At 41.9% G+C, this 25,817-nt stretch overlaps 1 protein-coding gene across 1 annotated transcript in view; it reads left to right on the forward strand.

Annotated features, from left to right (window-relative positions):
* prim2 (DNA primase subunit 2) overlaps window positions 1-25,817 on the forward strand; it is a 114,207-nt gene that overhangs the window by 37,213 nt on the left and 51,177 nt on the right. Inside the window, exon 8 of the mRNA XM_035793991.2 lies at window positions 25,109-25,176. Coding sequence (XP_035649884.1) covers window positions 25,109-25,176 — 68 coding nt within the window. The remainder of the gene's footprint in view (window positions 1-25,108; window positions 25,177-25,817) is intronic.

Genomic DNA, 25,817 nt, shown 5'->3' on the forward strand with positions numbered 1-25,817 from the left:
TAGCACCAAGGCTGTCACTTTCAGCCTGCTTCTGTTTCCTGATGTATGTTGTTTGAAGTAGATGGCCTCCTTGAGGACCACTAGCAACAACCTGAGCTGACTTTTATTTGGCTCTACTCGCCAGGCATCTAACACTCTTGCACCGTCCTAACATTTATCATGCGTCCGCTGCCGTCCCTGTGTCCCCCTCCTCCTGCCTCAGTGTCTGCTCACACATTGAAATGCAGAACACTGAACATTTTGTTCAAAAATAATTTGCCCATGCTCTTGTAAGATTCATGCCTTTGGGAACATGGGGGTGAGAATGGTCTGTTCCACTGTTTAAATGAGTCGCCTGGATGGTTGCACTGGACAGGCAGTCATCCATTTGGGTAGTTTACACATACAGAGTTTGAAATGGTGTTGATTAGGAGGACACTGATGGTTCGCATTATATTTGTTGTGCTTTAGAAAAGTTGGAGGCTATGGTTGCTGGCTCATCACAATTTACTGTTAGGTTATCAAATTTGAGCTGCCTTTTGTAATTTGATATACAGTACCAGTCAAAAGTTTGGACACCTACTCATTCAAGGGTTTTTCTTTATTTGTTTACTTTTTTTCTACATTGTAGAATAATAGTGAAGACATCAACTATGAAATAACACATAGAATCATGTAGTAACCAAAAAAGTGTTAAAAAATCCAAATATATTTTATATTTGAGATTCTTCAAATTCTTCCAGCCTTTGTCTTGACTGCTTTGCACACTCTTGGCATTCTTTCAACCTGGAATGCTTTTCCAACAGTCTTGAAGGAGTTCCCACATATGCTGAGCACTTGTTGGCTGCTTTTCCTACACTCTGTGGTCCAACTCATTGCAAACCATCTCAATTGGGTTGAGGTTGGTTGATTGGAAGCCAGGTTATCTGATGCAGTACTCCATCACTCTCCTTGGTCAAATAGCTTTTACACAGCCTGTAGGTGTGTTGGGTCATTGTCCTGTTGAAAAACAAATGATAGTCCCACTAAGCGCAAAGCAGACAGGATGGCGTATCGCTGCGGAATGCCATGCTGGTTAAGTGTGCCTAAATCACAGAAAGTGTGGGGGTGCTTTGCTAGTGACACTATCACACCACCTTAATGCTTCATGGTGGGAACTACACATGCGGAGATCATCCGTTCACCTACTCTGCGTCTCGCAAAGACACGGCTTTTGGAACCAAATATCTCACATTTTGAATCATTAGACCAAAGGACAGATTTCTACTGTCCATTGTGTGTGTTTCTAGGCCCAAGCAAGTCTCCTTATTGGTGCCATTTAGTAGTGGTTTATTTGCAGCAATTCGACCATGAAGGCCTGATTCACGCAGTCTCCTCTGAACAGTTGATGTTGAGATGTCTGTTACTTGAACTCTGAAGCATTTACATTTGAAGTAGGGAGTTTACATACACCTTAGACAATTACATTTAAACTCAGTTTTTCACAATTCCTGACATTTATTCCTGATAAAAATTCCAGTCTTAGGTCAGTTAGGATCATCACTTTATTTTAAGAATATGAAATGTCAGAATAATAATAGTGATTTGATTTATTTCAGCTTTTATTTCTTTCATCACATTCCCAGTGGGTCAGAAGTTTACATACACTCAATTAGTATCCGGTAGCATTGCCTTTAAGTTGTTTAACTTTGGTTAAACAATAATAAGTTGGGTGAATTTTGGCCCAATCCTCCTGACAGAGCTGGTGTAACTGAGTCAGGTTTGTAGGCCTCCTTGCTCGCACATGCTTTTTCAGTTCTGCCCACAAATGTTCTATATGATTGAGGTCAGGGCTTTGTGATGGCCACTCCAATACCTTGACTTTGCTGTCCTTAAGCCATTTTGTGACTATTTTGTAAATATACTTGTGGTCATTGTCCATTTGGAAGACCCATTTGCAACCAAGCTTTAACTTCCAGACTGATGTCTTGAGATGTTGCTTCAATATATCCACATAATTTTCCCTTCTCATGAAGCCATCTATTTTGTGAAGTACACCAGTCCCTCCTGCAGCAAATCACCCCCAGAACATGATGCTGCCACCCCTGTGCTTCACGGTTGGGATGGTGTTCTTTGGCTTGCAAGCCTACCAGTTTTTCCTCCAAACATAACGATGGTCATTATGGCCAAACAGTTCTATTTCTATTCTATTTGTTTCATCAACCCAGAGGACATTTCTCAATTTGCAGTTGCAACCTGTAGTCTGGCTTTTCTATGACTATTTGGGGCAGTGGCTTCTTCCTTGCTGAGCGGCCTTGTTTTACTGTGGATATAGATACTTTTGTACCTGTTTCCCCCAGCATCTTTACAAGGTCCTTTGCTGTTGTTCTGGGATTGATTTGCACTTTTCGCACAAAAGTACGTTCATCTGTAGGAGACAGAACACGTCTCCTTTCTGGGCGGTATAACGGCTGCGTGGTCCCATGGTATTTATACTTGCGTACTATTGTTTGTACAGATTTACTTGCTCCCAAGGATGAACCAGACTTGTGGAGGTCTTCAATTATTTTCCTGTCTTGGCTGATTTCTTTTGATTTTCTCATGATGCCAAGCAAAGAGGCCCTGAATTTGAAGGTAGGCCTTGAAATACATTCACATGTCACCTCCAATTAACTCAAATTATGTCAGAAGCTTCTAAAGCTATGACATAATTTTCTGGAATTTTCCAAGCTGTTTCAAGGCACAGTCAATTTACTGTATGTAAACTTTTGACCCACTGGAATTGTGATTAAGGGAAATAATCTGTCTGTAAACAATTGTTGGAAAAAATAATTTTGTCATGCACAAAGTAGATGCCCTAACCGACTTTCAAAAACTACAGTTTGTTAACAAGACATTTGTGGAGTGGTTGAAAAACCAGTTTTAATGACTCCAACCTAAGTGTATGTAAACTTCCAACTTAAACTGTATTTGGGCTGTATCTGTGTCTGGTAGCTCTAATGATCTTTTCCTCTGCTGCAGAGGTAACTCTGGGTCTTTCTTTCCTGTGACGGTCCTCACGACCAATTTCATCATAGCTCTTGATGGTTTTTGCAACGGCACTTGAAACTTTCAAAGTTTCTTAATATTCTGGATTGACTGACCTTCATGTCTTAAAGTGATGGACTGTTGTTTCTAGGGTTGCACATTTTGAGGAATATTCAGAGGTGGAAACTTTCTGTGGGAATATATGGGAGTTAACGGAAATATAGGTACATTAATATTAATACCATTTATATGAAGGTGTTTTTTGCATTGAATATATTTACCAGACCTTTAACAGACCTTTTGCCTTATCATACGTAGATATTATTCCAAATGATTAAATCCTTCAAATAGAAATAAAAAAAAACGATTTAGTTACGAATTGAACTTTAACTTCTTTGATATTGGGGGCGCTCTTTTAATTTTTGGATAAAAAAATGTTCCCGTTTTAAACAAGATATTTTGTGACGAAAAGATGCTCGACTATGCATATAATTGACAGCTTTGGAAAGTTTCCAAAACTGCAAAGATATTATATGTGAGTGCCACAGAACTGATGCTACAGGCGAAACCAAGATGAAATTTCAAACAGGAAATGCCCCAGATTTTGTAGGCGCTGTGTTCCAATGTCTCCTTATATGGCTGTGAATGCGCCAGGGAATGAGCTTACACTTTCTGTCGTTTCCCCAAGGTGTCTGCAGCATTGTGACGTATTTGTAGGCATATCATTGGAAGATTTACCATTTTACACTACATCTACCAGGTGCTCGCTTGGTGTCCTCCGTCGCAATTATTGCGCAATCTCCAGCTGCGTGTATTTTTCCATTTGCTTCCGAGGAGAAACCCAACTGCCACAAATGATTTATCATCAAATAGATATGTGAAAACACCTTGAGGATTGATTCTAAACGACGTTTGCCATGTTTCTGTCGATTTTATGGAGTTCATTTGGGAAAAAAGTTCGGCGTTGTAATGACTGAATTTTCGTTTTTTTTTCTTAGCAAAATGTGATGAACAAAACGGAGCGATTTCTCCTACACAAATCATCTTTTTGGAAAAACTGAGCATTTGCTATCTAACTGAGAGTCTCATTGAAAACATCCAAAGTTCTTCAAAGGTAAATGATTTTATTTGAATGCTTTTCTTGTTTTTGTGAAAATGTTGCCTGCTGAATGCTAGGCTTAATGCTATGCTAGCTATCAATACTCTTACACAAATGCTTGTGTAGCTATGGTTGAAAAGCATATTTTGAAAATCTGAGATGACAGTGTTGTTAACAAAAGGCTAAGCTTGTGAGTGAATATATTTCTTTCATTTCATTTGCGATTTTCATGAATAGTTAACGTTGCGTTATGGTAATGAGCTTGAGGCTATGATTAAGCTCCCGGATACGGGATTGCTCGACGCTAGAGGTTAATTAAATGAGTTGACTCTTCACATGGGATGTTTTCACTGAACAAAAGAAAGGGAATATTGAATGATCCCCAATGATCCATCACATCTCCCAAAACAACGTTTTCAACATACATCTGTAAAATGATAGTCTAGAAACTAAAGCTTTGGTTGACTTCCTCTCAGGCTTCCATGTCTTCTCCCTGGATCTCCTCAATGTCCACCTCTTGAACATCAGACTGAGGCCTCATCTTCACTGTCACTTTCCAACCTTGTTGAGGATGACTCGTTGTCAGGCTCAAAGCCTAAAATCTTCCAGAATGGCCACCAATTTTTCAACCCTTGTGTGTTTGTGTTCATTCCCAAACAAGGTTGCGCTCTGAGGTGGTTTTATGATGGTGGAATTTGGAGGATGATGGAGGCAACAAGGAAAAGCGCCTCAGATCCACAAAGTTCCTTCCACCAGGTGGCTGATGCGATATGTTGGCACCACTGCCATATTGCATCTCCATCCCAAAGCCCTTGCTTGGAAATGTACTTCGCCAGACTTCCAATAACCTTGCCCTCATCCAGGCCAAGGTGGCGAGACACTGTAGTGATGACACCATAGGCCTTGTTGATCTCTGCACCAGACAGGATGCTCTTGCCTACATACTTGGAGTTCAACATGTACGCTGCATCGTGTTTGGGTCTTCACGCTTCTGGATCTATTTCAGAAGTGCAATTTCCTCTGCTTGCAGCAATAGTGAAGTGGGCAGGGCAGTATGGATTTCTTCTCTTACATTTGCAAGCATAGTCTGAACATCAGACAGGATGGCACTGCCTCCCTCAGTCCTTGCAATGGCTACTGCTATAGGTTTCAGGCTGCTTACCACTCTCCCAAAATACATCATCCAGGAGGATCCTCTTGATGGGGCTGTCCGTATTGACAGACTGTGATATGGCCATTTCTTGGAGAGACTCCTTCCCTTCCAAGAGACTGTCAAACATGATGACACCACCACCCCAATGGTGTTGCTGGGCAGCGTCAATGTGGTGCTCTTATTCTTCTCACTTTGCATGGTGAAGTAGATTGCTGCTATAACTTGATTGCCCTTCAGATACCTAACCATTTCCTTGGCTCTCTTGTAGAGTGTATCCATTGTTTTCAGTGCCATGATGTCCTTGACGAGCAGATTCAATACATGAGCAGCACAGCCAATGGGTGTGATGTGAAGGTAGGACACTTTAGACCAAGCAGCCGTCATCATGTTCGCAGCATTGTCTGTCACCAGTGCAAATACCTTCTGTGATCCAAGGTCATTGATGACTGCCTTCAGCTCATCTGCATCTGTGCTCTTGTAGAATACAGGTTGAGCGGTGGATATTATGTAGTTAATTATTCCTTGCCCACGAACATTCGACCACCCTTCAGAGATGATTGCAATACAGTCTGCTTTCTCTAGGATTTGCTTGACCTTCACTTGAACTCTGTTGAACACTGCATCCAGCAAATGAGTAGATAAAGCATGTCTGGTTGGAGGGGTGTATGCTCAGCAAAAAACTTCCTCTCACTGTCAACTGCCTTTATTTTCAGCAAACTTACCATGTGTAAATATTTGTATGAGCATAAGATTCAACAACAGACATAAACAGAACAAGTTCCACAGACTTGTGACTAACAGAAATGGAATAATGTGTCCCTGAACAAAGAGGGGGATCAAAATCAAAAGTAACGGTCAATGCAGCTGGTGGCCACACCAGATACTAAGTACTGCAGTGCCTCTCCTCATGGACTGCACCAGATTTGCCAGTTCTTGCTGTGAGGTGTTACCCCACTCTTCCACCAAGGCACCTGCATGTTCCTGGACATTTCTGGGGGGAATGGTCCTAGCCCTCACCCTCCGATCCAGCAGGTCCCAGACGTGCTCAATGGAATTGAGATCCGGGCTTTTCGCTGGCTATGGCAGAACACTGGCATAACTGTCCTGCAGGAAATCACGCACAGAACGAGCAGTATGGCTGGTGGCATTGTCATGCTGGAGAGTGATGTCAGGATGAGCCTGCAAGAAGGGTACAACATGAGTGAGGAGGATGTCTTTCCTATAACGCACAGCGTTGAGTGCCTGCAATGACAACAAGCTCAGTCTAATGATGCTGTTACACACTTACCCCAGACCACGACGGACCCGTCACCTCAAATCGATCCAGCTCCAGAGTACAGGCCTCAGGGTGAACGCTCATTCCTTCAACGATAAACGCAAATCTGACCATCACCCCCGTTGAGTCAAAACCGCAACAAAACCGTCAGTGAAGAGCACTTTTTGCCAGTCCTGTCTGGTCAAGCGACGGTGGGTTTGTGCCCATAGCGGACGTTGTTGCCGGTGATGTCTGGTGAGGACCTGCCTTACAACAGGCCTACAAACCCTCAGTCCAGCCTCTCTCAGCCTATTGTGGACAGTCTGAACACTGATGGAGGGATTGTGCGTGCCTGGTGTAACTCGGGCAGTTGTTGTTGCCTGTACCTGTCCCGCAGGTGTGATGTTCGGATGTACCGATCCTGTGCAGGTGTTGTGACACGTGGTCTGCCACTTTTAGTGTCTTAACGACCGTTCCACAGGTGCATGTTCATGAATTATTTATGGTTCATTGGAAACAGTGTTTAAACCCTTTACAATAAAGATCTGTGAAGTTGTTTGGATTTTTACGAATTATCTTTGAAAGACAGGGTCCTGAAAAAGGACCTACCTTGTTTTGCTGAGTTTAGTAGAAAAAACTAACTAGCCGAAATTGTTAAGTTAGAAATGATTTAAACACTTTGCTGTAGGCTACTATTTACTAGTTAACAAAAAAATCAAGTATGTCATATAAAATATTTTCACCCCACCCAGTATTGTAATCAAAACTTACCAGAAAGCATGTAGTCCTTGGCTCAGACAGTGTAGTAGTGTGGGCTCAATAGCATCTCATTAGTGTGCAATATCTTGAGAATCAGCTGTACATGTGTTGGAAGAGAGCACTGTACATGTGATGGAAGAATGCACTGTGCATGCAGAGGGTTGCAATTCTATTCAATTGGGGATAGTTTAACCAAAATATGCCACAAGACCTATAATTGCCTTGTTTATCCCACAAAAAAAGGTTCACTGTTATAAGCTGTTTTGGTGAATTCAAACAAAATTCCCAGGCTTAATTTCCCATGGAACATTTCCGGAAAAATTACAGAATTTTATCAGCAGTTTGCAACCCTAGTTGTTTCTCTTAGCCCTATTTGGCAAGAACAGCTCAAATAAGCAATATTTTGTAAATCACCCCTACCTTGTCACAACACAACTGATTAGCTCAAATGCATTCAAAAAGAAATTCCACAAATGTACTTTTAACAAGGCACACCTGTTAATTGAAACGCATTCCAGGTGTCTACCTCATGAAGCTGGTTGAGAATGCCAAGAGTGTGCAAAGCTGTCATCAAGTTAAAGGGTGACTACTTTGAAGAATTTCAAATATATATACACAGTGGGGAGAACAAGTATTTGATACACTGCCGATTTTGCAGGTTTTCCTTCTTACAAAGCATGTAGAGGTCTGTAATTGTTATCATAGGTACACTTCAACTATGAGAAACGGAATCTAAAACAGAAATCCAGAAACTCACATTGTATGATTTTTAAGTAATTAATAGTAACTATTAAGAAAATCCCTGTAATGTGTAGGTATGTCCAAACTTTTGACCGGTACTGTATAACAATGTACTTTGTTGTTTTAATAATAGGACTGTTCCTAGTTGGTGTAAAAGGAACACTATTTAACCCCCTATTGGGTTCTTGTTCCTGAGGTCACTAGGATGACCTCACCAGCATGTTTGTGATATTCTATTCCACCTGTAAAAACTCCACCTGGGCTGCTGCGGAGTCCTTTCCTTCCACCTTGATGAAGGCTTTCGCGTATAAAAGCCAACCGGATGAATATTTCAAAATTCCAATTATTTTTCACATTGCTTCTTGTGGTGAAGAGAGGCTGTTTAAATATTAAAGTCTTCATCTCCCAAAGCAGTGCGGGTGGAAATCTTCACAAGGAGAGCCTGTGTCACATGAACCAGCAGGTTCCGCTCTGCCTTGTAGTCACTGTTGTGGCATCCCATTACTCTTCTCTCTTTTAAGATGAATTGCTTATTGAACTTTCCCATTTTTTTATTTGTATTATTACTCTACATTAACCGCGTTGTACGTGTGTGAAGCGCCTTGTTGCCAATGCATAGCATGTGCACACTATCAGGGGGGGGGAAACTTGTTCGCAATTTTCCGATGGCGTACTTCTAAATTTAGTTAATTTGCAATTGACAAACTAGAGAAGTGAGATTAATTTTCAAGCTATTATTTACTGAAATGGAATTGTTGCAGTTAGAATTGTAAATGTTTATTTCGTGTATAGGCACATACACTACATGACCATAAGTATGTGGACACCTGCTCATTGAACATCTTATACCAAACTCATGAACATTTTAATATGGAGTTGGTCCCCTGTTTTGCTGCCTTAACAGCCTCTACTCTTATGGGAAGGCTTTCCACTAGATGTTAAAACATTGCTGAGGGGACTTGCTTCCATTCAGCCACAAGCACATTACTGAGGTGGGGCACTGATGTTGGCCGATTAGGCCTGGCTCGCAGCTGGTGTTCTAATTCATCCCAAAGGTGTTTGATAGGATTGAGGTCAGAGCTCTGTGCAGGCCAGTCAAGTTCTTCCACACACATCTCAACAAACCATTTCTGTATGGACCTTGCTTTGTGCATGGGGGCATTGTCATGCTGCAACAGGAAAGGGCCTTCCCCAAACTGTTGCCACAAAGTTCGAAGCACAGTATCATCTAGAATGTCATTGTATGCTGTAGTGTTAAGATTTCCTTTCACTGGAACTAAGGGGCCTAGTCCGAACCATGAAAAACAGCCCCAGACCATTATTACTCCTCCACCAAACTTTACAGTTGGCACTATGCATTCAGGCAGGGAGCATTTTCCCAGATTCGTACGTCGAACTTCCAGATGGTGGAGCTTGATTCATCACTCCAGAAAATGCGTTTCCACTGCTCCGGAGTCCAATGGTGGAGAGCTTTACACCACTCTGGCCAACGCCTGGCGTTGTGCATGGTGATCTTAGGTTTGTATGCGGCTGCTTGGCCATGGAAACCCATTTAATGTAGTGTCCGACGACTTCCAGAGGCAGTTTGGAACTCTGTAGTGAGTGGTTCAACCGAGGACAGACCATTTCTACGTGCTTTAGCACTCAACAGTCCCGTTCTGTGAGCTTGTGTGACCTGCTGCTGTTGCTCCTAGACATTTCCACTTCACAATAATAGCACTTCCAATTGACCGGGGCAGCTCTAGCAGGGCAGAAGTTTGACTAACTGACTTGTTGGTTCCATGTTGAAACTTACTGAGCTTTTCCATATTGCCATTCTACTGCCAATGTTGGTCTATGGATATTGCATGGCTGTGTGCTCGATTTTTTTGTGATATTTTTTTTTTATACACCTGCCAGCATTGGGTGTGGATGAAATAGCCGAATCCACTCATTTTAAAGGGGTGTTCACATACTTTTGTGTATATATAGTGTATACAGTGTGGCAAAAAAAGTATTTAGTCAGCCACCAATTGTGCAAGTTCTCCGACTTAAAAAGATGAGGCCTGTAATGTTCATCATAGGTACACTTCAACTATGACAGACAAAATGAGGAAAACAAATCCAGAAAATCACATTGTAGGATTTTTAATGAATTTATTTGCAAATTATGGTGGAAAATAAGTATTTGGTCAATAACAAACAAGCAAGATTTCTGGCTCTCACAGACCTGTAACTTCCTCTTTAAGAGGCTCCTCTGTCCTTTACTCGTTACCTGTATTAATGGCACCTGTTTGAACTTGTTATCAGTATACAAGACACCTGCCCACAACCTCAAACAGACACACTCCAAACTCCACTATGGCCAAGACCAAAGAGCTGTCAAAGGACACCCGAAACAAAATTGTAGACCTGCACCAGGCTGGGAAGACTGAATCTACAATAGGTAAGCAGCTTGGTTTGAAGAAATAAACTATGGGAGCAGTTATTAGGAAATGGAAGACATACAAGACCACTGATAATCTCCCTCGATCTGGGGCTCCACGCAAGTTCTCACCCTGTGGGGTCAAAATGATCACAAGAACATTGAGCAAAAATCCCAGAACCACACTGGGGGACCTAGTGAATGACCTGCAGAGAGCTGGGACCAAAGTAACAAAGCCTACCATCAGTAACACACTACGCCGCCAGGGACTCAAATCCTGCAGTGCCAGACGTGTCCCCCTGCTTAAGCCAGTACATGTCCAGGCCCGTCAATGTCAGCATGACAATGATCCCAAACACACCGCCCGGGCAACGAAGGAGTGGCTTCGTAAGAAGCATTTCAAGGTCCTGTAGTGGCCTAGCCAGTCTCTAGATCTCAACCCCCTAGAAAATCTTTGGAGGGAGTTGAAAGTCTGTGTTTCCCAGCAACAGCCCCAAAACATCACTGCTCTAGAGGAGCTCTGCATGGAGGAATGGGCCAAAATACCAGCAACAGTGTGTGAAAACCTAGTGAAGACTTACAGAAAATGTTTGACCTCTGTCATTGCCAACAAAGGGTATATAACAAAGTATTGAGAAACTTTTGTTATTGACCAAATACTTATTTTCCACCATAATTTGCAAATAAATTCATAAAAAATCCTACAATGTGATTTTCTGGATTTTTTTTCTCATTTTGTCTGTCATAGTTGAAGTGTACCTATGATAAAAATTACAGGCCTCATCTTTTTAAGTGGGAGAACTTGCACAATTGGTGGCTGACGAAATACTTTTTTGCCCCACTGTATGCCCATATAGCAGTTTAACCTAATTTGAATTAGGCTGAAGGGGATTTTTTTGTGAGTAGCATGGACCAAATGTGTTTGAGGGTTTAATACCCAAACATAAACCATTAAATGAATGATATGTCGTTGGCGTCGTAGTTTAACCAAACATTAGGCCCAATTAATTTCTGAATAGAAAATGTAAGGTTGTAGTGACAGTCTAAACCACAAACCAGGCCATACTTTACTCATTGGCCATTACGCTGACATATGACAACAAATGATGGACATCCTTTGGAGCTTGAGGATGAGGAACTTCCAATGTTTTTCAGGCACGTTCAGTGACTACATGTCTCTGCCCTCAACCTTTTTTTCCCCAGCCCATTTTGCCTGGTGAATATCACCGACTCTGGTGTCCCTAGATCTTGCCAGCCCATTAGGTCGTTCCCAGACCCGCCAGTATGTGGGAACTGCAGACATCTATGAAGTGTTGAGAGATCCCTCTGCCCCCAGGGACCTAGCCTTCATTTGGCGTTGAATCGCCTTTTTCTTTGCTTTTGTTGTTGTACTGCACATGTTCTTCCAGGCCACACACCTTGCAGGTGTATCTGACATGAAGTGCATGTTTTAGGCCATCTTGATGCGCAGAAAATATGGTAATGCTTGACTTTTTTTTTGTCGCCATTTGTCTCTGTATATGAAAAGGTTTTCCCCCCTGTTAGTCCTCCAGCACTTTTAGTTCAGCACCTTGTAGATTGAGTACTGTGTCGCAACCTTGACATGTAATGTTGCCATTGTGTTAACGCTTCTTGTTGGTCCCTAGAAGCGGCGAGTTGTGTTTGGAGGCAGACAGTCTTTCCCCTTTAAGATGGGTGACCTTTAACTCATCGCTGAGCCAGGGAAGAAATTGCTTCTGTGATCTACTGTGATATTTCACTATAGAGCACCAGCATTTCCCTCAGTTGTTCAGCATGTCTTACTCTGGCTGATCAAATAAAGGACAGATGTTTTTCAACTATCCACTACTTCTTCCTTCCCAGATGAGTTTTAACAATCTGTTAAATGCACTATACAGACTTTTTGTTGGGTGATTTAAATTCAATGTCATTGGAATTTATACAGACTTGAAATGGTATTGAATACAAGCTTGTTTTTTTCGGATTTGTATTTTTCCTGTGTGAAGTGAGTGAAGGTAAAATAAGAATTGAACTATTTCATTCATAATTGTTCTCAAAGGCTAAATTCATGTATATAGAAGTTGATGCTTTGGAATTAGTTCAAATGAATCCCATCTTGACCCTTTTGTAGTTTGTGCATAATGTTGTTTGTGAACAGAATCATCATCTGCTCTTTTATATTTCCTGGAGTTAAAGCCATGCTCCTAAGATGTGCGTACATGTGCATAGGTGTTCTGATGCTATGTCCACTTTCATACCTTTGGTTAGGTGGTTACATTAAAATATCAGTAGCTCCGTTTGTGTAAAGTGAAGTGGTGATCCACAGTATTCAGACTTTTTTTAAACCGTCCTGCACCTCTCATCAATTCATATGTCAGCCATCTGCATGGTCTGCCAAGCTTTAATGCCTACTCTGCACTTTCACTGCTGTCCCCAAGCCTCCCTGAATTAGCATAAAATGACATTTTGCTGTAATGCTAGCAAGACAGTTGGTGTTTTTAATCAATCAGCTCCTGAAAGCTCCTCTGTTCTAATTGGCATCATGGGGCTTCTTGGCTGAAAACAAATAAATAATGATGTTTGTGCAGCAAGCTTGTGACTGGTCACCAAGGCCACAATGTGATTCATCATGACATTTTATTTTCAATAGTCTGTCAAAGTAGGGGATGCTGAAGGCAGTTACTCCCGCTGTAGGTTAATTTAACTCCATAAAGCGGCAATCAACAGTTGAAACCATATCAAAGCCAACTCCTCGCCTCTGTTTCAGTAAAAAGCTGAGAGATGGAGCTGGAGAAATGGAACCACTCTCAAATGTATAGACAGAGCTATGGATTCAAGGACTGACCATCCATGATGTCAAAATGTAGTGTTTGTTTACATTTTACATTGTTTACGGACATTGGAGTAAAACAAGGTTATTTTAGGTTCTGATGGGGGTATGATAGTTGAATTAAGCTTATTATGTATTTACGTTTTTTTATATTCTTCAAGAATCAATGGGTACATTTAGAAGTCCAATAATGGATGTAGCAACTGCAGCTTGACCCTTTAATGTCTCCCGCTGGCAACACATGTATAACATTTCATTTAGTTATTTACAACTCCATAAACAAATTCATTTGCATTGTGTTAGGCATAATGACTGAGTCTTTGTAGTAGAATATTCCCTCCCCTGTCTTCATTTTCCTCTAAGGTGGTAGTGTTGAGATGCTCAAGGCGTGGAGCTAGTGTTTCTTAGCAACCAGATTTCAGCGCACCTGTCTTTGCAGGCTTTAAACTAGTGCCCTCATATACCCATGCCACCAGAACATGGTCTCAATTCTAAATTAGTAGACACATTGCCATCTGCAGTGTCATTGTTAACAATGTAATTTTTTCATACACGAACAATGCATGAGTGACCCTGCCAATATTGAGGTGTGTTTGAGGTATGTGTAATCATGCTACCACAGGGCTTGGTTAACCACCAACATACGTTGAGATAGTCCCTGTTCACTGATCATGAACACATTTCCCTATTGTATTCATTAACTTGTCAAATTATTTATTTGCTAGCTCTCTGATAACCATCAAAGCTCCTGAAATGAATGTGCACAGAAATAGCCAATATTGTGGCTCTCTTGCAGTTGCAATTTCAGTACACCTTTACTCAACCCCTAGTGCTGAAACATCCATATCTTTGTTGGACAGATACCCTTCGCTGGTTCCGGATAGTGCATCTTGTCAAGTCAATTTCCGTATTACTGATTGCCTATCGAGATGCTGATGTCTCTGTCAACAAGGGGAAGATTACTTTCCGTCTTATATCCAGACCATTCTAATCCAATAGCCAATAAAGAGTGACATCTTGGGATTTGGAACCGCATCAGCAATCATCCTGCTTACAGCATTTCATGCCCCTAACATTTTTAGAGAATGTGTATGAGGGTTTTGTTTTCAATAAGGTTATCGCCAAGTCTAGATCGATGTCACAAACGATGTGAAATGTAAATACCTAAGCTGATTTGATGGGGAGATATCAAACCGTAGGAACATCTGTGCCGCTTGAGAATTAAATGATGCATAGATATCCCAAAGATCTAAAATTCACTCGGGAGTAAAGTGGGCACATTCTTTGTTTTTGTGGTTGCATATGTTCAATATCGGGGTTGATATTATTTAAATTTCTTCCTAATGTAATGACCTTCCAGTTATACCACACCATTGGCAAATGCTGCATGCAACATGCAAATGCTAGAACAGACTCTAATGTTGAATGTGTTTGCGTAATAATGAACACTAATACGGTACATTTTGGGGACCAATACCCATCACTGAGTATGTTTACATGCACACTTCATTTTCACACTTAATATTCAACTGATTATGGCAACAGTCATGTAAACGTTGTATTCCGATGTTGACCATATGCTGTTTTAAGATAATCAAAGTAAGGATACACCGATTAAAACAACAGGTTTTCTGAGTAAGCTTTCAAATTATTAGGAGATGTAAACAGCTTAATTGGCGTTCCAGCGGCGTATTTGAGCTGGACATGTGCTAGCACCAGTAGCACAAGCAGCCCTCTTATGCGCAAGTGAAGTGAGTTTTGAAAGTATGCACATTAGAAATAGTTCACATACAAACATTTTATGTCCGTACTCTGAATCAAATATGCTTTGGAAAAATAACATGGTCGCTGTGGTAGAACGTTTATTTTAGTTGTAATTTTTCGGCATTTATTTAGGTTCCATCAGGTAGCCTGATTTCCATGTAAACAGGATTATTAGGGAAATCGTACTTCTTCCAAAGCATTTTAACGTTTTTAAATGAACTGTTACAGTTGAATTTCGGAAATTTACATACATTTATGTTGGAGTCATTAAAACTTGTTTTTCAACCACTCCACACATTTCTTGTTAACAATCTATAGTTTTGGCAAGTGGATTAGGACATCTACGTTGTGCATGATACAAGTAATTTTTCCAACAATTTTTTACAGACAGATTATTCCACTTATAATTCACTGTATCACAATTCCAGTGGGTCAGAAGTTTACATGCACTAAATTGACTGTGCCTTGAAACTGCTTGGAAAATTCCAGAAAATGATGTCATGGCTTTAGAAGCTTCTGATAGGCTAATTTACATACATTGAGTCAATTGGAGGCGTACCTGGGGATGTATTTCAAGGTCTACCTTCAAACTCAGTGCCTCTTTGCTTGACATCATGGGGAAATCAGCCAAGACTCCAGAAAGAAAAATTGTCTGGTTCATCCTTCATACCACGTTCATCTGTACAAACAATAGTATGCAAGTATAAACACCATGGGACCACGCAGCCGGCATACCGCTCAGGAAGTAGACGTGTTCTGTCTCCTAGAGATCAATGTACTTTTGTGTGAAAATTGCAAATCAATCCCAGAAAAACAGCAAAGGTCCTTGTGAAGATGCTGGAGGAAACAGGTACAAAAGTATCTATATCCCTAGTAAAACGAGTCCTATATCAACATAACCTGAAAGGCTGCTCAGCAAGTAAGAAGCCACTGCTCCAAAACCGCCATAAAAAAGCCAGACTACGGTTCGCAACTGCACATGGGGACAAAGGTCGTACTTTTTGGTGTGTTGTGTCCTCTGGTGTAATGAAACAAAAATAGAACTGATGGGCCATAATGACCATCGTTATGTTTGGAGGAAAAAGGGGGAGGCTTGCAAGCAGAAGAACACCATCCCAACCGTGAAGCACAAGGGTGGCAGCATCATGTTGTGGGTACTTTGCTGCAGGAGGGACTGGTGCACTTCACAAAATAGATGGCATCATGAGGTAGGACATGTATGTGGATATATTGAAGAAACATCTCAAGTCATCAGTCAGGAAGTTAAAGCTTGGTTGCAAATGGGTCTTCCAAATGAGCAATGACCCCAAGCATACTACCAAAGTTGTGGCAAAATGGCTTAAGGACAACCAAGTCAAGGTATTGGTGTGGCCATCACAAAGCCTTGACCTCAATCCTATAGAAAATTTGTGGGCAGAACTGAAAAGGTGTGTACGAGCAAGGCGGCCTACAAACCTGACTCAGTTACGCCAGCACTGCCAGGAGGAATGGGCCAAAATTCACCCAATTTATTGTGGGACACTTGTGGGAGGTTACCCAAAACATTTGACTTAAGTTAAACAATTTAAAGGCAATGCTACCAAATGATTGAGTGTACGTAAACTTCTGACCCGCTGGGAATGTGATGAAAGAAATAAAAGCTTAAATAAATAATTCTCTCTACTATTATTCTGACATTTCACATTCTTAAAATAAAGCGATGATCCCAACTGACCTAAGACAGGGAATTTTTACTAGGATTAAATGTCAGGAATTGTGTGAAACTGAGTTTAAATGTATTTGGCTAAGGTGTATGTGAACTGTATATCCGAATATCCACAATCGTATTGCGTGCATATAACCGTACTCGATGTCCCATGTTCTTTGATTGTCATTTTGTCGAATGAGTAAAGGTCCTTAAGATGTATTTACTGAAATATCTCTTTACTAGAGCTTCTAAACCCAGATCTTCTCTAAAGGGAATTGGTGTTTCTTGACACGTAACCTTTTTTGCAGCGATTGTGACATTTTACCTATTTCAGAAGTCTTTAAAACCTGGAGAACCGCTGACTAGGGAATCATTAGATGCATGCAAATGAGCCATTTGTGAAGTCAATGTGATGTCGACCTTTGCAAACGTAGGCAGCTGGGATGTCATGACGTTCCCACAGACGCTCTTTATTGACCAACGCTCTAGAGATGAGTATCTTTGGAAACCGCCCCAACTCACTCCCCATCTTTCTCACCCATCTCCCCCACCTCCTCCCCCTTTCGCTACGTGCTTATGCTTGGCAAGCTGTTTCCATGGAGCGCCAGTCCAAGGTACAGATGACCCATGCTGATGAAGAAATGGAGCCAGGGCTAATGAGGGACATATGTTGTAACTGCCTCATTTATGAAGCATGCAGTCTTTCACAGTGCCACTGAAGTATCAATCTTCCTATAGTGCTCTTGGCTGGTTGAGGAGTCTCCCCATTCAGCACCAGGTCTTAGGCTACTTTAACTTCCCCCAGTGTTGCATTACACTATCACTGTCTGTGTGTAAGCTCATTAAGATATCCAACTGACTTTATTTGTTTTCAGATGCATGACCCCAGTCAGTCTTAGAAGGAAAAGGTTGGATTCAAGTTCAGAGGCAGTCTGGTTCACAAGCCCCCCATGTTTAGCTTTCAAGCCCTCTCTGTATCCAGATGGATTCTGTGTTATTTGGTCGACATCCAATGGGGAACAGTGCATTGGTCCCTCATACTAATAGTTTAGGGGCAGTGCCTAACACAATTCTGTCAGCGTTTCTTGAAAACCCTGAAGTGATATTTTTTGAGACTGTTATTTGAATAGACTACACAATTATCATTGTAAGGATGAGGGAAAACTGTATTCTTGAGAACCTGTTTTTCTACAGTTTGGCCTGTTGGTGGAGCTGTCTTGTCATTATGTATTATTGCTTTCCAGTGAACCACAGGCATTTTCCCTGTGTTCTCTCTCTCAAGTGCTTTTTAACTTCAGAAAGCAACCTATTTACACCATTAAGTTGTAGATGATGGCATGGATAAATATATATATATATATATATATTTTTTTTTTAATTGCTGAGGTTATTATGACAACCTTTCTGCTCAGAAATAGACTGAAGTGTTTTCCATTAAACGGTCAATACAGTTACTGTCCAATAACTGACTGGAAGTACATGTGTTGTACATTGTATAGGGTCATATAGTGTCAGTCATATTAAAACTATTGTGAGCAATAGAGCAAATATTTAAACCAGCCCAGCGGTTTTGGGAAGCGCTTATGTGGGAAACATCAGTGCAACACTATAGTCCTGGAACAATTCTGTATTGTCGTTAATATAATACAGGAAAGAATTGTAATTAGTGTAGCCAAATGTACTTAAATGCTTCACACAGTTATTTGCACAGAATATGTCAAATTGCACCATAAAGTGCTCTTGTGATGTGCAAGCCAAATGTATGTTTAGATGTTTTTTCTTGAAGGACCAGTGCAGTCAAACAAGATTGGCTGGTGTTTTTATATACAATTCCACACTGAGGTTGGAATAACACTGTGAAAATTATGATAATTCCCTTTTAGTGTAAGCACTGTTTGAAAAGACTATCTGAAATTTCAGCCTGTTTTAGTGGGATGGAGTGTTGGCCTGCCTGGTGACATTACCAGTTCATAAACCAATAAGAAAAAGTTCCAAACCTCTGGCAATAACATCTTGTTTTCAGTTTTCCCCTCCCCATTCAGACTCCCAGACAGTCTTAACAAAATTATTTCTTGAGAGAATGCTCTTTGCTAAGAAGCTATTTTTCATAATAAGGCAATTCATTCTTACCCAGAAGTTATTTTATATTGAGATTAACGTCTGCATTGGACCTTTTGATTAATGTTGTTTTCCCTCCACCCATAATTGTTTGCCAGAAGAACACTAGAACCGTTCATATTGTTATGAAACTTAAATGTTAAAGGGATACTTTGGGGTTTTGGCAATGAGGCCCTTTTTCAACTTCCCCTGAGTCAGATGAACTCGTGGATACCATTTTTATGTCTGTGTACAGTATGAAGGAAGTTTGAGGTAGTTTCAGGAGCCAATGCTAACTAGTGTTAGCATCTAATACTGGGTAAGTTGTTAAAGGACCTCATTGCCAAAATCCTGAAGTATCCCTTTAAGATCAAATAAAAATGTATTTGTTTCATGCCTTGTAAGCAACAGTGAACTGCATCCTTATGGGCCTTTCCCAATAATGCAGAGTGAAAAATTATAACACAAGGAATAAATGCACAATAAGTCACGATAACTTGGCTATATACACAGGCTACCAGTTCCGAGTCGATGTGTAGGGGTGCGAGGTAGATATGTACATATAGTTAGAGGTAAAGTGATGAGGCAACAGTATAGATATGTGACGAGTCAAGAGTTGGTGCAAAGAGGGTCAATGTAGTTAGTCCGGATAGCTATTTAGTTGAGCGATTTGATTGAATTTATTATACAATTTTTACATACATACAGTGGGGCAAAAAAGTATTTAGTCAGTCACCATTTGTGCAAGTTCTCCCACTTAAAAAGAAACACTGTTTCCCATGCTTGTTCAATGAACCATTAACAATTACTGAACATGCACCTGTGGAAGGTCATTAAGACACTAACAGCTTACAGACGGTAGGCAATTATGGTCACAGTTATGAAAACTTAGGACACTAAAGAGGCTTTTCTACTGACTCTGAAAAGCACTGCAGTAAAAGAAAGATGCCCAGGGTCCCTGCTCATCTGCGTGAACATGCCTTAGGCATGCTGCAAGGAGGCATGAGGACTGAAGATGTGGCCGGGGCAATAAATAGCAATGTCCGTTCTGTGAGATGCCTAAGACAGCGCTACAGGGAGACAGGACGGACAGCTGACCATCCTCGCAGTGGCAGACCACGTGTAACAACACCTGCACAGGATCGGTACATCCGAACATCATACCTGCGGGACAGGTACAGGCAACAACCACTGCCTGAGTTACACCAGGAACGCACAATCCCTCCATCAGTGCTCAGACTGTCCGCAATAGGCTGAGAGAGGCTGGACTGAGGGCTTGTAGGCCTGTTGTAAGGCAGGTCCTCACCAGACATCACCGGCAACAACGTCCGCTATGGGCACAAACACACTGTCACTTGACCAGACAGGACTGGCAAAAAGTGCTCTTCACTGACGAGTCGCGGTTTTGTCTCACCAGGGGTGATGGTCGGATTCGCGTTTATCGTCGAAGGAATGAGCGTTACACCGAGGCCTGTACTCCGGAGCGGGATCGATTTTGGAGGTGATGGGTCCGTCATGGTGTGGGGCGGTGTGTCACAGCATCATCAGACTGAGCTTGTTGTCATTGCAGCTAATCTCAACGCTGTGCGTTACAGGGAAGACATCCTCCTCCCTCATGTGGTACCCTTCCTGCAGGCTCATCCTGACATGACCCTCCAGCATGACAATGCCACCAGCCATGCTGCTCGTTCTGTGCATGATTTCCTATAAGACAGGAATGTCAGTGTTCTGCCATGGCCAGCGAAGAGCCCGGATCTCAATCCCATTGAGCACGTCTGGGACCTGTTGGACCGGAGGGTGAGGGCTAGGGCCATTTCCCCCAGAAATGTCCGGGAACTTGCAGGTACCTTGGTGGAAGAGTGAGGTAACATATCTCACAGCAAGAACTGGCAAATCTGGTGCAGTCTATGAGGAGGAGACTTAATGCAGCTGGTGGCCACAACGGATACAGACTGTTACTTTTGACCCCCCCCCTTTGTTCAGGGACACATTATTTTGTATCTGTTAATCACATGTCTGTCGAACTTGTTTAGTTTGTCTCAGTTGTTGAATCTTGTTATGTTCATACAAATATTTACACATGTTAAGTTTGCTAGAAATAAACGCAGTTGACAGTAAGAGGACATTTGTTTTTTTGCCGAGTTTACACACACATTAATTCATTCATAAAGGCACACGTTCACATACAATTTAAGAAAACCATCAAGGATAACACAAAGCTTAAAATATTATTTCCATTGTGGTCCTAACTATACTGAACAAAAATATAAACGCAACATGTAACGTGTTGGTCCCACATTTCATGAGCTGAAATAAAAGATCCCAGAAATTTTCCATATGCAAAAAAGTTTATTTAGATCCAATTTTGTGCACGTTTGTTTTCATACCCGTTAGAAAGCATTCCTCCTTTGCCACAATAATCAATCCTCCACCTGAATGGCATATCAAGAAGCTGATTGACCAGCATGTTTGCAGTTTTGTCACACAACACAATGCCACAGATGTCTCAAGTTTTGAGGGTGCCTGCAATTGGCATGCTGACTGCAGGGATCTCCACCAGAGCTGTTGTCAGAGAATTGAATGTTCATTTCTCTACCATAAGACTCCTCCCGTCATTTTAGAGAATTTGGCAGTACGTCCAGCCGGCCTCACAACCGCAGACCACGCATAACCACGCCAGCTCAGGACCTCCACATCCAGCTTCTTAATCTGCGGTATCGTCTGAGACCAGCCACCCTGAAAGTTGATGAAACTGATGAAATTTCTGTCTGTAATAAAGCCCTTATGTGGGGGAAAAAACTAATTCTGAGTGGCTGGGGCTGGCTCCCCAGTGTGTGGGCCTATGCCCACCCATGGCAGCACCCCTGCCCAATCTATGGATGGAGGCCTAATTTATTTATTTAAATTGACAGATTTTCTTGTTGCATGTTTAGTTTATTTTTATTTAGTTGTCTTATGGCTTGGGGGTAGAAGCTAGTCCGGGTCCTGTTTAGTTCCAAACTTGGTTCATCGCTACCACTTGCCGTGTGAGAGCAGAGAGAACAGTCTGACTTTGGTGGCTGGAGTCTTTTGAAAATGTTTAGGGCTTTCCTCTGACACTGCCTGGTATAGAAGTCCTGGATGGCAATGTAGCTCCTTGTGGTCAGATGTCATGCAGTTGCCATACCAAGCGGTGATGCAGCCAGTCAAGATGCTCTTGATGGTGCAGCTGTAGAACTTTTTGAGGATCTGCGGGCCCATGCAGAATCTTTTCAACCTCCGCGGGGTAGAAGTTATTTATTTATTTTTATTCCGTTCCTTCACGATTGTGTTGGTGTATGTAGACCATGTTAATTCCTTAATGATGTGGACACAGAAACTTGAAGCTCTCTACCTACTCAACTACTGTACAGCCCTGTCGGTGTGAATGGTTGCTTGCTCCATTTCCTGTAGTCCACAATCAGCTCCTTTGTCTTTCAGGTCACTGACCTCCTCTCCATAGACGGTTTTGTCGTCGGTGATCAGGCATACCACCGTCGTGTCGTCAGATGTAATGATGGTGTTGAAGTCGTGCGTGGCCGACTGTAAATATGACAATGGCGAATGTGTTGTTGCCTACCTTCACCACCTGGGGGTGGCCTGTCAGGATGTTCAGGATCCAGTTACAGGGGGAGGTGTTCAGTACCAGGGTCCAGAGCTTAGTGTTGAGCTTTGTGTTGACCTTTGAGGGCACTATGGTGTCAATTAACAGCATTCTCACATAGGTGTTCTTCTTTTCCAGATGGGAGAGGGCAGTGTGGAGTGCAATAAGGATCGCGTCATCTGTGGATCTGTTGGGGTGCTATACGAATTGGAGTGGATTTTGGGTGTTTGGGATGATGATGTTGATGTGAGCCATGACCAGCCTTACAAAACAGTTCATGGCTACAGATGTGAGTGCTACGGGGAGATAGTCATTTAGACAGGTTACTTTGGCACATGGACTATGGTGGTCTGCATGAAACATGTAGGTATTACAGACTGGGTCAGGGAGAGTTTAAAATGTCAGTGAAGACACTCACCAGCTAGTCAGCGCATGCTCTTAATACGTGTCCTGGTAATCCATCTGGCCCCCACAGCCTTGTGAATGTTAACCTGTTTAAAGGTCCTACTCACATCGGCTACAGAGAGCGAGATCGCACAGTCAGCCAGAACTGCTGGTGCTCTCATGCATGGTTGTCACTTGCCTCAAAGCAAGCATAGAAGGAATTTAACTTCAGGTAGGCTCGCGTCACTGTGCAGCTTGCGGCTGGGTTTCTTTTTGTAGTCCGTGATAGTTTGTAAACCCTGCCACATCCGACGAACGTCAAAGCCCCTTTCAAGTTACACTGGTAGAGTACTGAAATACTTTTGCAAGGTTTTGCTCTTCCCTTTTATTAAAATAGTTGACTCCACGGATAGGCATGCTTTTTTCCACGGATAGGCATGCTTTTTTCCACGGATAGGCATACTTCAGCAATTGTTGTTGTTACACAGCCAAGTCCTTCTGCTTTGGCTTCATGAAGATATATATTATTTAAAAAATATGAAGTGGCAGGGAGGCTTTGCAAAAATGGGATCGGAGTCCAATCCGCTATCCAATCAGGATCAAATATCCATGTGCAGACAGTAGAGAAGGACGTGATTGTTATGGAAATGAAGCTGGGGAGGGAGGACACTGTCCTTCTCCGGTCAGTGTATGAGATTCATCTTTTGTCTGAGTCTACAACGAGACAGGCTGACCCCACTCTGCTAGACTTCAGAAATTGGGAGTCACTCCCGTTCGTCGTTCGTGGCAATTATCCGGTTCACCAGCTGCTGCAATGGGGTAATGAACCCTTTCCTTCCACCCATATAAGCCATTGTGGCTGTTGTGTGTTATTAAAATGGCGATTCTCTTCCGTCAAGGACGGTGAGGGGATATCACAGAAAGCGTGTAGTTAAAAGAGCGTCAAATTCAAAGCTGGATCTCCATCTGACTAGATTTCCCCGCTCAGTCATTTTTGATTTCAAGAGACATAAATATTTTCCTGTTTTCAGTGTCTTTTTTTCAGTCTTGCATCTACAGTTGTTAGGATGCAATAACATTTGTACGGTATTAATTTATGGCTGACGTGTCAAGCAAGCCCGATTGTTTTATTCTGATTAACCTTTTGGCATTGAGAAATCTGATCAGATTAAAAACATAGGCTTTTTTTTTATATAGTCATTGTCGATAGCAGAAAACCCATATCATGATTGTTGAATTTGTAATATATGGTTAGATAAATGTTTCGTATGCTTAAGTTGTACCTGCACAGCAAGGCCTATGTTTTTTAAATGCTTATACTTAATGCCAGCATGCAGTTGATCAATAAACATGAAAAATGAAGCAATCAATGGGGTGAGCAGCTGTTGTAGGTAAGTGTACAAAGGAAGGGGAACACTGACCCATGTGTCAGTAAATCTGTCTCCAGCTCCATGAGACAAGACATCCTTTACAGTTTGCAGCGTCAGTTTTTTATATTTTTTATATATATATTTGTCTGGCTCTTTCTTAATCTCTGAAAGGTACCGCCTATGATCTGGAGGCGGTGATCAATTGACTGAAAAGGGCACAGTGGACTGGCCACGGTATCCAATTTGTCACCGTTTCAATAGTTTGATCAAGCTCACAATGCCACGTCTCTTCATCATTGTCTCTGTTCTAGCTCCACTAAACAGATATCTTCTCACGCTGGTTTCAGCATTAATTGATGACCCTTGCAGGGCGAAAGATCTGTATGTGCTTTAATTGTTTCGGTGGCCATTTTGGACCTCGTTGGATCCATATCTTCTAAGTTTAGCATCTCTGCGTCTTTTCTAAAGGCCTGAGGAAGTTTAAGACTTTCTTGGGGCATTTCTTTCTTGTTCAGTTTTATAAACATGTTTTATGACTGAATTACGTTAGAGCTTGGTGTGGAAACTTCCAAGTGGAAGCTTTCCCAAGTCGAATGCTTATGGGATATTCGTAAATAAAATTGAGGGTGAGAATTGTGGAATTTGTGCAGAGAGGGATAAAAGGCTCTTCGTGGTTGAGGTTCATAAAATATCTAGTGTAAAACATGAATCACCATCGCTGGGTTGGTGTCCCAATTCTTCCAACTGGCAAGGATAATAACACTTCCTCTCTCCATATGCCATGGAGTGATATCATTTCAGTGAGGGTGTTAAACTCTGTAAGACCTTGGCTATATCCTCTGCTTTTTAGATTGAAGTATTATTACAGTAACTTAACGTTCAGCAACGTTCACTGATGTTTTCCAAACATGTTGATGTGCTACTGTTTCTCATGTGGTGCCCTTTTTTTTCTTTGCAGCTGACAGCCCGCTCCCTACCGGCAGTGCAGTCTGATGAACGACTCCAACCTCTGCTTAACCACCTCAGGTAATTGGCATCATTAGTAGCATTATTGCTTTCTCTGCTGCTGCTTTAGTTTATTCATTATGACAATATAGTCATTATGGTTGCATTCCCAAAAAATACAGCTTGACAAAACTAACGGGGCAGGAACCCGATTTGAAAGGGTACTGAAATAACTGTGGTGAACTCGCACCTTGAGTCCTCTGTTGAAAAGAAGCCCTCCCCCTCCAAAGAAAAACCTGTACTTATTTATTTTTAAGTTCATTTCTAGGTCGACTCAAATTCACGTCACAAATGTTCCTGATTCTGCTTTGTGTGCCACGTTTCCCAGAAAAGGCCTAATGTTCCTAACGCTGGATTCCCTCTGAGACCGTGTCCCCTCTGTCTCCGAACACTGTGATAATGGAACGCAAACAGCAAGGCTAATGTGTCAACTGGAAGCCAGGGATTTTATTTTTAGAGCCAGGCCCCGACAGTATCCACCCACCCATGACCGACAGACTGCCTGAGCAAAATAAAGGCAAGGAATCCCTCTGTATCGCCATGACGACCTCTGCAGATTACAATTTCCCGCAATCTCTTTTTTTCTCCCTCCTTGAAATCTCTTCCACACATGCTCTCTTTCAATGGCTTTCTGAAATAGCCTCAGGCGTAGTCCCCTCCTC

Source organism: Oncorhynchus keta, chromosome 2, assembly GCF_023373465.1.
Source record: "Oncorhynchus keta strain PuntledgeMale-10-30-2019 chromosome 2, Oket_V2, whole genome shotgun sequence".
Lineage (NCBI taxonomy): Eukaryota > Metazoa > Chordata > Actinopteri > Salmoniformes > Salmonidae > Oncorhynchus > Oncorhynchus keta.